The sequence below is a fragment of the Rattus norvegicus genome, chromosome 12 (genome assembly GCF_021556685.1).
Source record: "Rattus norvegicus strain SHRSP/BbbUtx chromosome 12, alternate assembly SHRSP_T2T, whole genome shotgun sequence".
In the NCBI taxonomy this organism is placed as follows: domain Eukaryota; kingdom Metazoa; phylum Chordata; class Mammalia; order Rodentia; family Muridae; genus Rattus; species Rattus norvegicus.
In genome coordinates, this window is record NC_141545.1 from 11,845,126 (window position 1) to 11,860,670 (window position 15,545).

At 45.5% G+C, this 15,545-nt stretch overlaps 1 protein-coding gene and 1 pseudogene across 2 annotated transcripts in view; both read right to left on the minus strand.

The window, feature by feature from the left end:
• The window catches only part of B3glct (beta 3-glucosyltransferase), an 83,601-nt gene that overhangs the window by 28,916 nt on the left and 39,140 nt on the right, over positions 1-15,545 (minus strand). For both annotated transcript variants that reach the window (XR_015634139.1, NM_001398955.1), the window contains 3 exon segments: positions 10,255-10,331; positions 9,323-9,434; positions 5,954-6,090 (listed from right to left, as the gene is read on the minus strand). Coding sequence is in view for 1 of the 2 variants with exons in the window: in NM_001398955.1 (NP_001385884.1) it covers positions 5,954-6,090; positions 9,323-9,434; positions 10,255-10,331 (326 nt within the window). In the remaining variant the exon portion in view is untranslated.
• LOC148002165 (uncharacterized) lies at positions 1,628-5,552 on the minus strand (annotated as a pseudogene).

Genomic DNA, 15,545 nt, shown 5'->3' on the forward strand with positions numbered 1-15,545 from the left:
CATGTGGCTTGGAAGGAAAATATCAGTTTTCTTTCAGCTTACTTTAAAATGGAGGAGGAGGAAGAGGAGGAGGAGGAGGAGGAGGAGGAGGAGGAGGAGGAGGAGGAGGAGGAGGAGGAGGAGGATTCTCCTATGGTCCCTTTCCCACCCAGAATAAAGCCCCACACTCCTACCTGAACTGAGAAACTGCTGGAGTCTGAAGCCCGACGGGCTCCCTGAAGGGCGCGCTCACGCATGCATGCACCCTGACCCCCCCCCCGCCCCCCGCCTCATCCAGTCTGCTACACCGAGCTTTCACTGAACAACTTTTTTTTCCTTTTTTAAAGACTAAGCTGAGGAACCTTCCCTAGAAAGCTGCTCTTCACTAACCCATCAGAACAAACACTGCCACGATCCTCAAGCGTGAGGGTACCATGTCAAAGGAAAGAGTCTTCCTTTTGGCAGAAACAGACCAAAAGCAAGCCTATATGAATTCCCTACCCCTCCTCATGTGCCTTCTGTCTCTAACAAAAGGCTTATTCTACATTTACTCAACATTATGTAGGAGAGGAATGAAGAACATCTGGTCTTAGCCACTTTTAAAATTCTTATTTCTTTTATTTATACGGGCACTTTGCCTGCATGTATGTCTGCGAGCCACTTGCGTGCAGTACCCATAGAGGCCAGAAGAGGGCGCTGAAACCCTTGGTCCTGGAATCACGGATGGTTATGAAATGCCATGTGGGTGCTGGGAACCAGGGTCCTCTGGAAGAGCAGCCAGTGCTCTTAACCGCGAAGCCATCTCTCCAGCCCCTGAACCAAATTTTTACCAGAGTTTATAAGGGAAGAATTTATTGACCCAGAATGGCATTCAAACAGATGTTATCAACCTATTCACATACTGCTTCCAACCTTTGTGGTGAATAGCTGCTCTCTTTAAGGTTGCTTTCAAACTATTGGCTGCTTTCAGCGAGTGACCGCCACAGCATGCATGCATGCGCACAGAAAGAGAGAGAGACAGGCAGACAGAGACACAGAGAGAGCCATAATATAATAATAATTGTTTACCAAATCCTGTCTCAGATATTCGACTAGATGGGGTTTAATATCTTCTTTGTTAATTCCTTGTCTATATGGGGGAGGAGGGGCGCGACAAAATATAGTCTAAAAGACCAGATTTTGAATTTGTTACTATGGCAGAGTCCACATTTAAAACAACAACAAAAACAAAAAACAAATAAAAAAACATAGTTGTCTTTGCAGGCAGAAAAAAAAAAGTGGGAGGGAGGGAAGGTGGAGGGAAGGGGGGAAGACCACAGTTATTGATTAAAGCTCTCATTTGTTGTTCGGCGTGGTAAGGAGCAGATGTCACTGAATGCCAAGGTCACCTGGCGCTGCGCTTCCCTCTCTCCAGAACTACAGGGGGCATGCTGGAAGCTTTCTTTCTCTTTCTTTTTTTCCCCCACTTTTAGGAACTGGTATTTATTATCAACGTCATATTCGATGTCAACGAGATGCCACAACTACACAACAAATACTGTGGACACTGCAATCTCAATGCAAACAGTCCAATGGGGCCCCAATCATTAAAAAAATTAATTCAACTTACCCCAAAAAGCAACTGAGTTTTTTAAACATCTTATATATACATCCAGTTAACAAGAAGAAATACAAATCCAGAGGTCTGGTATTGATGTTTAAAAAGGCAACTGCTCAAGTATTTCTATCAGTTCGAACATCAGTTTCTCGGCCACTCAGCTCCATGCCATTCATCATCCCGCAGGCTCTCTCAGCCACCTCTGGAGACTCAAACTTAACCACACCGCAGCCCTTTCCGTTCTCCATCTTGATGTCGGCGTACAGCGCGTGGCCACATTCATTGAATTTGTCCTCTAGCATCTTCCACGTAAAATCAATGGGAGATTTCTCACAGATACCTGGCCGGCCTTCCTGGCTACTCCAGGTACGTGGCCTCCAGCTCCGCCCGAAGAACCTGCCAAGCTTCCTCCAAAGTTGCCCACTCCATCTCAATGGCTCCGTCAAAACTAGCACCGCCGGCGCCACCCATGGCCAGGCCCATTCGCTCAATACCAGCGCCCAATGCTGGGCCCATAGTAGGGCCCATACATTCCAGGCCCTTGAGCTCAAGACTGTTGGCTCCCATGCACTCAAGGTCCACGAGCTCCAGGTTGTTGGCGCCCATGCGCTCCAGGCCGGTGGCCATCACAGGACCCATGCGCTCCAGGCCGGCCCCCATGTCCATGGGCACCATTCGATCCATGCTTAGGCCCATTCGCTCAATGGCAGGACCTATGCGCTCTACCAGAGCCCATGTGCTCAGTGGTTTGGCCCATACGGTCAGTAGGTGCGGCCATGCGCTCCAGGCCAAAGCCCATGTCGGCACCCTTGTGCTCCATACCAGAACCAATGCGCTCCAGGGTCTGGCCCATGTGCTCAATACTGGAAGCCATGTGGTCAAGGCCTACTGGGCCCATGTGCTCGATGCCAGAGCCCATGCGCTCAACTGAGCCCATGCGATCCATGACCAGGTCCATACGCTCAATCTCAGAGCCCACTCGATTCATGCCATGGCCTAAGCCTGCGCCCATGCACTCCATGCCAGCACCGCTAATACTGTCAAGCTGGCAGCTTTCTGAACTCCATGTAAAAGATCAGGCTCGGGGCTGGGGATTTAGCTCAGTGGTAGAGCGCTTACCTAGGAAGCGCAAGGCCCTGGGTTCGGTCCCCAGCTCCGAAAAAAAGAACCAAAAAAAAAAAAAAAAAAAAAAAAAAAAAAAAATCAGGCTCTTGGCCTGTAGCGTGTAATGAATGCTTGTGGCCCTTATATAATTCCTCTTAGGAGGAGGAAGGGAGGTCAGTAGACATCATACAGAGGTTTGTAACTTGACTGTGCATTCTTCAGAGGTCACAGAGAAGAAGCGTTAGCACTAGAGGACAGCCTAGCCCGTACCAGCTACTGAAACTGCAGATTCCTTGATCTTGTAATTTCCCAGCATCCAATCTCTCAGGCACACACCTTCCTTGCTTATAAACACCCGGTTTGTGGTATTTTGTTACAGTGTACCAGACTAAGGCACCTACATACTCAGCTACCTCAAGGAAACCCTCAGCTTTCTCCTGCCTCAGCAGGAACCATGCAGAGGCTTGGCTGAGGAGATGGGAGACACTGTGGAAGCTGTGCCGGGCTGCCTCCCTCATCAACAGACGAGTTCAGTGGGTTCTATTCCCCCCAACCCCCGTCACACATGTGCATGGACACAAGCACACACTCGTGCACACACAGTGTATACATGCAAAACCTTTCTTAAAAACATAAATAAGAGACCCAGGCCATGAGAGGGAGCCCACCCTGGACACTGCCCAGGGGGTCAGCATAACCCAGAGACCCAGGGTAGAACAAAACACAAACAGTAAAAAAAAAAAAAAAAAAAAAAAAAGTCAATGAAACGATTCCTAATGATTGGTGTCTGGCCCAATTGTCACCAGAGAGGCTTCACCAGGAACTGATAGAAACAGTGCAGAGACTCACAGCCAAACAACAGGTAGAACTTTGGGAATCCCAGGAAGCAGGGAGGGGAGGTTGGGGAGTTGGTGGGGGCTGGGAGATTGGGAGGGAAGGATTATAAGGGCAAGAGAGGTCAAAGACACCATTAAAAACAAACAAACAAACAAACAAACAAACAAACAAAAACAAAAAACCCCACCAGGCTGGAGAGATGGCTCAGCGGTTAAGAGTGCTCTTCCAGATGTCATGAGTTCAATTCCCAGCAACCACATGGTGGCTCACAACCATCTGTAAAGAGATCTGGTGCCCTCTTCTGGTGTATCTGAAGACAGCTACAGTGTACTTATATATAATAAATGAATAAATCTAAAATAAAACAATTAAAAAAACCCACCAACAACAACAACAAACACAGAATCAACCACCCTGAGCCCACGGGGACTCACAGAGACTGAACCGCCCACCAGGAGCATGCGTGAGGCTGACCTAGGCCCCCACACACGTTACAGTTGTGTAGCTTTTGTGGGACTCTTTTCGTTTTGCGAATTATTGATCTACTTTGCGATCTACTACTAAGTGGATCCACTGTCCCTCTCTTCAGATGTCATTCAGAACAAATGACGCAGTAAAGTAAAAAACAAACAAACAACTCCAAGTGAGAATGAGGCAAAATGTCTGACGGGGGGGGGGGGGGGGGACTGAGTGGGGTACCTGAGTGGGGTTCCTGAGTGGGGTTCTGGAGTGGGCATGCCACTATGAAACATCCCACCAGGTTATCAAACTTACAGGAAATACTGTAGAAATCAGCACATATAACTTTAGAGTCAAAAACAGCACAAAGCCTACATTTTTTTAAAGAGACAAGAGGCTTTGAGGACAGACATCAGACACTTAAGGAGACTTAGTTATATTAGTTTCGCCTGAAAACTATGTAAGTTTGCTGTGTGTGCTAGTCATTTAATTTTTTAAAAAGATTTCATTTATGTGAGTGCACTGTAGCTGTTCTCAGACACACCAGAAGAGGGCATCGGATTCCATTACAGATGGCTGTGAGCCACCATGTGGTTGCTGGGATTTGAACTCAGGACCTCTGGAAAAGCAGTCAGTGCTCTAACCACTGAGCCATCTCTCCAGCCCCTCTTGTGGGAATCTTAAAGAAAGGAGTTTGAGTGTTCTTACCATAAATGATGATAATGTTTGAGAAGACAAATGTGCGTTTCCTGGTTTATACATTTCTTTGTACAGAGTGTTTGTGTGCATAGACACATGAACACACCGTGTGCCTGCAGTGAGGGCCGGCAGGGACCAGAAGATGACATTGGATCCCCAGGAACTGGAGTTACAGACCGTTCATTGTGAGCCTCCATGTGGATGCTGGGAATCAAACGTGGGTCCGCTGCCACTGCGCCTAACCTCCAAGCCATCTCCCCGCCTCTGTGGAGCCTGACTGAAACAGCCCACAGCCTCTCCATGTGCTGAGACACTGTGTGGTACTCGCAAGTGTGCAGTTGTCACTTAGAAACTAAACTTAATTTAAAAGCTCTAGTGGTAACCAGTGGAATTAGGGCCGAGAGCTTATCTTGTGCAAAGTTCAGAAAGCCCAACAAACTCCGGCTTAGATTCAAATTGTGTGGGCTGGGTAATCGCTCTGCCACTGAGGAATGTTCCTGTCTAAATGGGGCAACTGTGTCATCAATACTGGGACAAAGCAGAGTTACAGTGTATGAAACTACCACGCATGAACTGAGTCACGCAGGAGTTTAGGACAGCTGTGAATTCACATGGTAAGTGTCCCTCTACAGCGGCCCACCTCTGATGACACAAAGGCCGCAGATGTTTTCCAGCCTTCTATCTTCCAAAGGAAAAAAAGGTGCATAATTAAGGCACACTAACAAAAACCTGAACACGACATATTTCTCCTCAGCTGAACTAGGTCACCTTCAATCTCCTTACAGCTGTGCAGGGCCCTGAAACACTCAAGGACACAACAGACACCATTGCCCGGAGGGCCTTCTCCCACCTGAGTATTCATTCCCTTAATTAGCATCCCCGTCAACCCCCCCACCCCCCCACCTCCCCGCTAGTCACTGAGTCTTTCTTGTTCTTGTTGTTACTGGTGATCAAAGGTACATGGTGGTGAAAGAGATCCCCACAGGACGGTCATGATTCCTCCAAGTTCTCTGTCCCTTTGGTCTCCTCCCTCAGGACTTACTAGTCACTTTACTTTGCCAGAAACTTCTAGGAAATAGAAAGAAGGGAAGGGTCTGTCTATAGGGCTTTGTCAGGGACCGTGCTAAGGCTAGAGCGCCCTGTCTATCTCTCTGTCACTTTTTCCCACTCCTTCGAGACACCTCTGGCTGAAGACTCATCCGAGAACCTATGAGAACCATCAGGTGCCAAAGTCAGTGAAATAACACACGCTCCCCAAAGCGTCTACTGAATTCTTACTTGCTCACAAGCGGGATGCTAAGGGCCCAGCCAGCAGCGAAGTCCGGATATTTAAAGACAGTCGGGTTCTCAGAGAAGGCGTAATGGTGAATGATCGTGGATTCTTCGTCGTACAGTGCTTTTCCCAAAAACCATTCCTGTTAAATAAAAAATATAATTCTTGAAAAGCCGCTTAGTTGTAAGGCCAGATGCAAGGCTGCAGAAGCAGAACTAGTCAACTAAATACCTTGGGAGACAAAGTTAACATAAATTATGCTTCTGTAGACTCCAAATGAAAATATAATTAACACGAGTCTGGTAATAAATCTATCACAATCTTTGTAGTTAAGAAGTAATTCAAGATCGGATTATTGGTGTGAACAAAATACTAGCTATCATTAGATCACAAATATAAGAATCTTTTTAATTTTCATATTGCCTAAGCTTTTTTATGTGCAGATCTGTGCCATAAATAAAGGAATTTTTCTTAATTTTAAACTGTGCAATTATTTAGAGTGTATATGTATGTGTGCGCAGCCTGTGTATGTGCAGCCTGTGTGCAAGCAAGAGAACAATTGTGTGTCCTAGCGTTAAACTTAGACGGTGAGGCGTGACGACTACAGGTGACTTCACCCCTGTCTCCAGCCTGAGTGGTATTTTATAGAATAGTCCACATAAGAATATTACGGCAAGGGAAGCCATAGAGTGTTTTATGAAAGACTTAATTATTTAATTTTATGTGGATGAAGCTTTTGCCCACTTGGCTGGCATTGCACCACATGCACACAGTGGTCAGAAGAGGGCATCGGACCTCTTGGAATTAAGAGTTACAGATGCCTGTAAGTCATCACGTGGGTGCTGGGGTTCAAACATGGGTCCTTTGTGAGAGCAGCCAGCGAGCGCTCTTAACCCGAGCCATCTCTCCAGCTCCAGGCAGGGAGGTTTTAAACTTTGAGAACTTCCTTCCAGATTAATATTCATCCACTCGCTCATTCTTCACTCAATATTTATCAAGGGCCGACAACCATCAGGGACACAGCATGTACAATTGAGAGGCGACAGAAACTAAAGGAGGTACAGCAACCGACCTGGGGTTAGGGTGGGCGGAGCCTGCGCGGGAAAGAGAGAGAACCCTCTAAAGACGAACAACAGCGGTGAAATAACACCAAGACGCTCACAGTGGGGGAAAAATCTGAAGAAGAACAGTCAGTGAGATTGTGCGAAGTCCCCGGTGTGGAGGAACTAAAATCATCAATAATAAGGAAGTCCCATGTGCCTGGTACACAGTAGGTGTGGGGAACCTGATCAGAAAAGAGGCAAATGGCCGGGATTGGGCTTCTCAGACTAGAGGAATATTATCTGTGGTCAAAGTGCAGTGAAAAGCATCCCCACCCAGCCACTCCAGGACGGCCTGGCTCAGACCTCCACAGCCACCAAGGAAAAACAAACACAAGAAAAACACGTAGAGCTGCTGGAAGGTGTCAGGAAACCACAACAGAAGGAGGGACGGGAAGAGCCGATCCCAGACCCGGAAGCCCCATTCTCAGGATTTCCCAACCTTGCCCCCACCCCTATCCCTTCTCACAGAGCTCTCACCACCTGAACCATCCGTGCCAGCACTGTTTTACGCAAAACATCGTCATATTTTATCTCCTAATCACGCTGTCCAGATATTATAAAGCACACAGGACTGCCTATTAATATTTTACTGAGGTCATAAACTATTTTAAGGAAGGACTCAATGGAGACTCTGTGGAAAGAGCCAAATATCTTCCCTCCTAACTAGTGGCTTTCTTAGTGGCTCTGTGGAAAGAACAACAATAAAAGATAAAACTGGGAAAATAACCAGTGATATTCTACAAGGACTACTCGTAACCAGCACCATGCCTCATTGCTACTAAAAATAAATCAAAGTTAATATGCCTTACCAGCTATACAGATGTTAAAGGCACACTATGGGGTGGAAGAGCTCAAACGAGATCGTAGGGGATTTTCGGAAACCAGCTAAGAAGGCATTTGAACCGAGATCAATTTCTTCAACGACTATTAAACATACACATTCAGAGCACTGAACAAGGACCTAAGTTTGCGTTTGCACAGATGCCGGGGAGACGCTGAGGAGGGGAGGATCGAAATCAAAACGCCCAGTCAGTTCCCAATGCGTGGCGCAGTGATTCTTTCTTGGTGTCAATTCTGACCTTCTTTTTCTCCTAAGATTCCCAACAGTAGAGGGGGAAAAAAGCCCCGCTGGTTTGAACATTGTGTCATCTATATTCCATCACGCTACTTTCCAAAGAAATAAAGCATTTTCTCCATACAGCAGAGTTCGGGAAGGAAAAGCAAGCGTCTCCTTTCGCCTCCCGTCTGAACTTGCCTCTCATGAACCCACTTCGAACTTCTCCATTTATCATCCCGATTCCGTTAAGAAGCCACCGTGAGTCACCATCTCCCCTACAGAGTTGGAACCACCACGGGTCATGAGGCAAGAATCTCCAGGTGAAGCAGACACTGGGAAAGAGGTCGCAACCCCAACATTGGAAAGGAAAAGATTTAGGGATCTTCCACAAGTCAGGAGGAAACGTAAAAGCCTCACCAATGGTTTACACAAAACACAGCAACGAGTTTCATAACTGGGGCCGGCATCGTCTGGGAGGACTGGGCGAAAGGCCTTTCTATCCCCTCTCCTACCTAAGGGACTCCCCATCCAGTTATGTCTCTGGCTTCTCAGAAAATGGAAGGAAGCCACAACGGATGCTCCTGACACTTAACACCATCGAAAGCAGTGGGCTTCTTACACCGGTGGACCGTGCTGCCTACAAAAGCTGTCTGTTGATGAGTGTTGCCTGCACCAGCACACAGCCTGTATTCCCCAACACTAGTCACAAAAGCACATGCATGCATGCAAAACATCACCGCGTGTAAGATAAAACAACACATAAATAAATAAAAATCCTTTTGTGCGTTCTGTATGTGCCCCTTTCTGATGAGGAAAACCAGCCAATTTAATTTTATTCCTGTAGAAAATTGGTCAATGACCCTAAAGGTGCTGCTGCTTCTGCTGCTGCTGCTGCTGCTCCTGCTGCTGCTGCTGCTGCCCCTGCTGCTGCCCCTGCTGCTGCCCCTGCCCCTGCTGCTGCTGCTACTCCTGCTGCTCCTGCTGCTGCTGCTTTTGCCATGGTTTTCACTTCCTTGTGTTGTCACCTCGAATAAATAGACTTTTTTCACAGAGAATGGCTTATTGCATGTTCTCTGTGAGCCGCAAACTTCAGAGAATTTTACCACACCGCTTTTAAAACTCAAGCTATTACTTCAAATATCTCTTACTGAAAATCGAGTTTTCTCTGAATTATTGTCCCCCAAGTGAAAGCATGGTTTTGAAGTCATACACACCTTAGATGGGTCATATCGTCTGAGCGTTTCTAGGAGTCTGGGGATTTGTATTCTCGTCTCTTCTTCACAGAAGAAAATCCACGCTGAATTCTTGCTGTACGTTACCGAAAACCTGATGGGAAGAAATGAGTTATGGCACACAGATTCCTGGTATATATTCCATATGATGCAGGCTTTGCAGGGAGGTTTAAGCCAGTATCTAGGAGATGGGAGATGGTAGAAAGCACGGTGTCTGTGCTGCACACCACATATCCCCACCGTGTATCTCAGCATCAAGAAGAAAGCAGGGACTACCAGTCTCTAGATGGTGAGCTCTCCTAATTCATCCTGCCCATAATAACAACTGTTTACAAGAACAATTTCAAATGCAAGTTTGAAGCAGTTTGCCATTTAAGAAAGAAACACACCTAAAAATAAAAATAAAAACTTTGGGGGTGGAGAGAAGGCTCAGTGGTTAGGGCACTGGCTGCTCTTGCAGAGGACCTGGCTTTGGTTCCCAACACCCACATAGCAGTTCACGACCACTTCCAGGGTATCCAATGCCTTCCTCTGACCTCTGTGAGTACTGCATGCAGGTAGTGCCCATACACAAGCAAACATTCATACCGATAAACTAAACTAAATCATTTTTTAAAGGTAAGCAAAAACTAAGTATAATTAAGAACCAGTCATGAAAAAAAGCTAGTTCATACAGTAGTCACAAAATATAAAACTCAAATTCCATCCATTTACCATCTCAAGAAACATACAACCTCTTAATCATTTGAAAAACCTTCCTGGGGCTGGGGATTTAGCTCAGTGGTAGAGCGCTTACCTAGGAAGCGCAAGGCCCTGGGTTCGGTCCCCAGCTCCGAAAAAAAGAACCAAAAAAAAAAAAAAAAAAAAAAAAAAAAAAAAAACCTTCCTAAGAAGTACAAGTTAAAGGTACCTACTGCGGTAACAAGGGAAGGATGGTCCAAGCACCTTCCTGCTTCGCCAACTGATGGAGAAGGAGGACTCTGGGGAGATCCTGAAAAACGTAATGGTCAAAGAGGTAAAGTAAGCATTAAAAAAAACCTTCTAAAAAATGCAGAAAGGCACTGCTGTCCATATGATGTCCTTGGCACTGCTGTCTGAAAGTCAAGGAGCTATCCTTTGGCACTGTTGTTAACACCACTGTGTTTCCCAGGTTGCCCCGAGGCCACTGCACTGAAGTTTCTCAGCAGAACTCAACCTCCATGCCCACTGCAAACCCCACCCCTCCCCCACAGATGCTCATGGCCTATGTGAAGAGCTAATTAGAGATTTGTGAATGTAATTGGGGAGGGAAGACCCTGGGTTTGCTTATCAGGAATAACTCAAGAGGCACAAACAAAACTTGTACACACATGTAAGCAAAACGTGTTCTGTGAAACCCTGTGGTCTGAACAGTATTCTCTATCTCATGAGCTAAATTTTTATTTAAAGTACCCAAAAATATCTGTAAAGGTGTTTTGCCCCATAGAAACAACTCCCCAAGTCCAGATCCTAGAAGTATCATCCTTAACTACTCAGGCAATAGGAATGGCTTCCTGAAAGGTCTTACAATCAATAAACATGGAAGGAAGCAAAAGAGCCTTAAAATAAAGCACTGTGGCTACAGAGATACAGACAAAGCACAGAGATCTCCAGGCTGTGCACATTTGCTTGAAATTTCACTGCTCTGTGCTATATTTCAAGTTGCTGGGAGAGCCAAAAGTCGGATTTTCATTTCACATACACTTGAGCCTTTTTCCTCCAACACACATTGCTGTGTCTCCTATCGTGTATTAGCTAGAAAATGAGATCATGGTGACTGCTAACCAAGAATTTAATAATGAATTCCTAAACATCTGAGATGCTGTGAGGGAAGCTACACTCACCAAGACACCACCAACATATGCTACATTTGAGACACAGGGTCTCAAATAATTTTGATTCCATACCACTATTCCAGTATATATACATTAATTATTGACTATAGGTGGGTTTTAATACAAATTGATTCTGCTGGATATCAACTCCCTCCTCATTTCCTTCTATGTGGTATTTGTTCCAATTTTTATGTGCAAATTTGTAAATATTCAATAGTTAGATCAGACAAACAATGTGACCTGCTCAGAATAAAGCCAGCCTAAAGGCTGAATTAATGATCTAAGAGAGAACGAGATCAATAATTCAGTCTCCCCACTGTTGCTTCCGAATTATGTACAAATTTTAAAATTTGTAATGTATATACATAATCATATATATTCATGAATGATTATATAAGAGCAAAAACACATGTAAACTAATGAAATTGATATTTACATAATATAGAAATAATCATATTTGAATGTTAATGTGAACAAAGAAGACACATAGCAAATACTGTTAAAATCTTGAGATGGAAAGCAAGTGCTAATGAATCACCAAGCAGCCATTAACATCATGATAAAAGTACTACCCCAGTGGAAACACCTTTGGGTCAAAGGGAGAATCTGGTCTTAGTCCTCTAATAAAGTAACTTCTTATGTAAGCAAAGACTGAAGCAACCAGAAAGTGACAGTTTGTTTTGCAACATCAGAATGATAAGCTGCATGCTTCCAAAAGCCTTCAGTAAAGTTGCAACAGGATGATAATTGTTTTTCCTTTAAACGGAGGGGTGTTCTCCTCTTCTATGGCTGTGATAAGACCATGACCAAGGTAACTTATAAAAGAAAATGCTTTCTTTGTGCTTATGCACCCAGTATAGATGTCTGTGGGTTCAAACCCCACTCCTGGTACCAACTTCTATCTTTGTTGCTTTTCTATCATGATAAGACATTATTACCAAGGTTACGTATAGAATAAAGTATTTGGGGGGGGGGCTTATGAGTATCAAAGAGTCCACCACAACCATGGTGGGGAGCATGGCAGTTGGCATGCAGGCCTGACTGCAGGGCAGTAATTCATAGTTCACATCTTGAGACAAAACGCTAACTGGGAATGGAGTGGGCTTTTGAATCCTCAAGGCCACCCTCAGTGACAAACCAACAAGCCTCCTAATCCTTCCCTAACAGTTCCACCAACTGGGGACCAAGTGTTCAAACATATGAGCCCTGGAGGTCACTTTCATTCAAACCAACACAAGAGGAGAGGGATGCTCCACAAATTTTTACTTGTGAATTCATATTTCACATTGCTGTTGCCGGACATGTATGACATCAGCAGGTAGCACCAGGCTTCCATGCCAACAGCAAGAATACTTTGCTGGCAGAGCCTAGACACCAGTTTATGAATGACATCTACCACAATACAAATACAAGAGGGGTTTAGGCAGAAAAAAAAAAAAAGAGTCGAATCTCCCTCTGAAATAGACTGAAAGGACTAACAGGAGACTAAACCTATTCCTGACTTCATTGTTTTCCGTTCGCTAAATTGTTTGACATGTCTCCTAGCTGCTTCTACTGTGACTATGAGAAGGGCCAGGTTTCTGTCTTTGTTTTGTGCCTCTGTGTTTCTAAGTATTTAATAAACACGTATCTTGTTGATTACAGTCCCCGAATGTGCGCTCAAAAGTGACAGGCACTCAGAGACTGTCTTCACTGAGGTAGAGCAGGCCAAGTTCACCTTAATTATAAAGACATGTTCATCTAGTCTGGACAGAATGCCTAAGAGTTTTTATTCTTATCACATGCTCAGATGTATACCATGTCCAGATTATTAAAAGTCACAATAGGGGCTGATAAGAGGGTTCAGTGGGTAAAGGTGATTGCTGCTGAAACCTGACAATCAGAGTTCAATCCCCAGAACCCACATAAAGGTAGGAGAGAACTAAAGGCACACACACACACACACACACATGCACATACATACATACACACACACATGCACATACATACACACACACACCGCACACACACACACACACACACAATGCAGGTACAGTGATAATAAATAAAATGAACTGTTTTAAAAGGCCACAGTAAGATATTCTATCAAATTATTTATGTTTAATTCATCATCAAAAAGATTTAGACCACCTTCAAAGGTGCTACGTCACCAGCTCTATGACTCCTTTACACACAAACAAATGTTTGGGGTGCTTTGTTGTTGCTGCTACTTTTAAAGTGTTTTGTTGTTGTTTTCGTTTTGGTTTTTTGAGGTACGGTTTCTCTGTGTAGCCTTGACTGTCCTGGAAATCGCTTTGTAGACCAGGCTGGCTTCCAACTCACAGGGATGCCCCTGCCCCTGCCCCTGCCCCTGCCCCCGCCCCCGCCCCCGCTCCCGCCCCCGCCCCCTGAGTGCTGGGGTTAGAGGTGCGCACCAGCACTATCTGGTATAACAAACAGGCGGCTTCTTCTTCTTTTTTTTTTTTTTTAACCAGAGATGCAGCCGAGGGGTGGGCCGCTCACCTAGCAGAACCCTGGATTTGTTCCTCAGCACTGAAAAGTAAAATTTAAAAAAGAAATAGAAAAAAAAAAAAAGATGCTGGGCTTAGTGGGTTAGGGCTCTCACCGAGCGTGCATGAGAATCTGAGCTTGGACCCCTGCACACAGACAAAAGCCCTGCATGGCTGTGCATGCCTCCCCCCCACCCGCCTGATGTGGAGAGCAAAGACAAGAGGACCCCTGGAGTCTGCTGCCTAGCCAACCTAGCAGAAGAAACAGCTAGCTCCAGGGTCAGTGGAAGACCATGTCTCCGAGGAGTAAAACAGAGTGTGAGAGGGCCGGTACCTCACCACCTCCTCGGGCCTACAGAGGTGCATGTACCCAGAAATGTGCGCTCACGAGCGCGCGCGCACACACACACGCACGCACGCACGCACGCACAAGCATGCACATGCACTCACAAAGAAAATCCATTGTTGACAGCCACTAGTGACCTATGCCTGCAATTCTAGCTCATGAAAAGTTGAGGCAGGAGGATTGCTACCAATTCAAGCCTGAGCTACACAGTGAGTACCAAGCGGAGAGAAGATATAATCGGAGGGGAAGGAAAAGGAAGAGGAGGAAGAGGAGCGGGAGGGAAAGGGAGAGAGGGAGAGAGAATTTCCAAACACAAAATCAAGAAGAAAAGGAAAATGCTGTATCGCATGAAGGGATTAGAAACGCAGCTGCTCAAAGGTGGGTAAATGAAAGGGTTTGGGGACCCCAAAGGTTGATCACAGTACCCTTACCCTGTCAGCGTGACCCCTGAGTTTGAATCAGAGCCCACTTTGCCCACCTTTACTTCCTTTTCCTCTATCTCCCCCTCCTCCCCCTCCCCCTCCTTCCCTCCTCCATGACTCCATCGATCTCTTTGAATGTTAACACAAAGGAGAACCATGAAGACTCGATGTCTGGAGATATTAACTGGATAAATGAAGAGGCTAGTATATGAACACACACCAAAGCAGTGAATATTTAATTTGTAAATAATTCTCATCCTTCTGCCTCTGTCTGGAAAAACGTTCAATGACTTAATTCAATTGCTAATCGTCTCTCCTTTCAGAGGTCTACTGTATGCATGTGTGCCTACATGTATAAATGCTTGCAAAAGCCTTCAGAGACCAGAAGAGGGCCTTGGATTTCCAGAACCAGAGTTACAGATGGCTGTGAGCCACCACGTGGCTGCTGGGAACTGAACCGGGATCCTCTGCAAGAGCAGCCAGTGCTCTAACCACTGAGCCACCTCTCCAGCCCCCACCCCGGTCTCTCTTTGTCCATAGATATTCCTGTCATTGTGATTTGCCCTCACCTTCATCTTCTAAACTAGGCTTTGAAGAATGGGGCCTTAGGGTCTCCTCACCCCACTATGCAGCACCACGTGCTAGATCAGAGAGCAACATCAAGACGTTTACAGATCTTGTGTAGCCCTTGGGCACTGAACTGAGCCGTTAGGTCAATGTAAACTATAATGAAAATCCACACCAGGTGAGCGTGGTGGCAAGCACCTTTGATCCCAGAACGTGGGAGGTAGAGCTCTGTGAATTCAAGGCCAGCCTGGTCTACAGAGAGAATTCCCGGACAGTCAGGGCTACGCAGAGAAACCCTGTCTTGAAAAGAAGCCAAAATAAAAATCACATCTGCTTATTATTATAACTCCTTCTGCAAAAGACATGTATTTATTGTCATAATAGGGCTGTGTGATGTGCTTCTTGGAACATATATGAGACAGATTAATAACCTTTAAAATACAGTACTCACTTATAGGTCAGACTACTATGAGTGATATTATATTAATATTCCTTCCAAGAACCCAAGTACGTGTATGTGTGTGTATA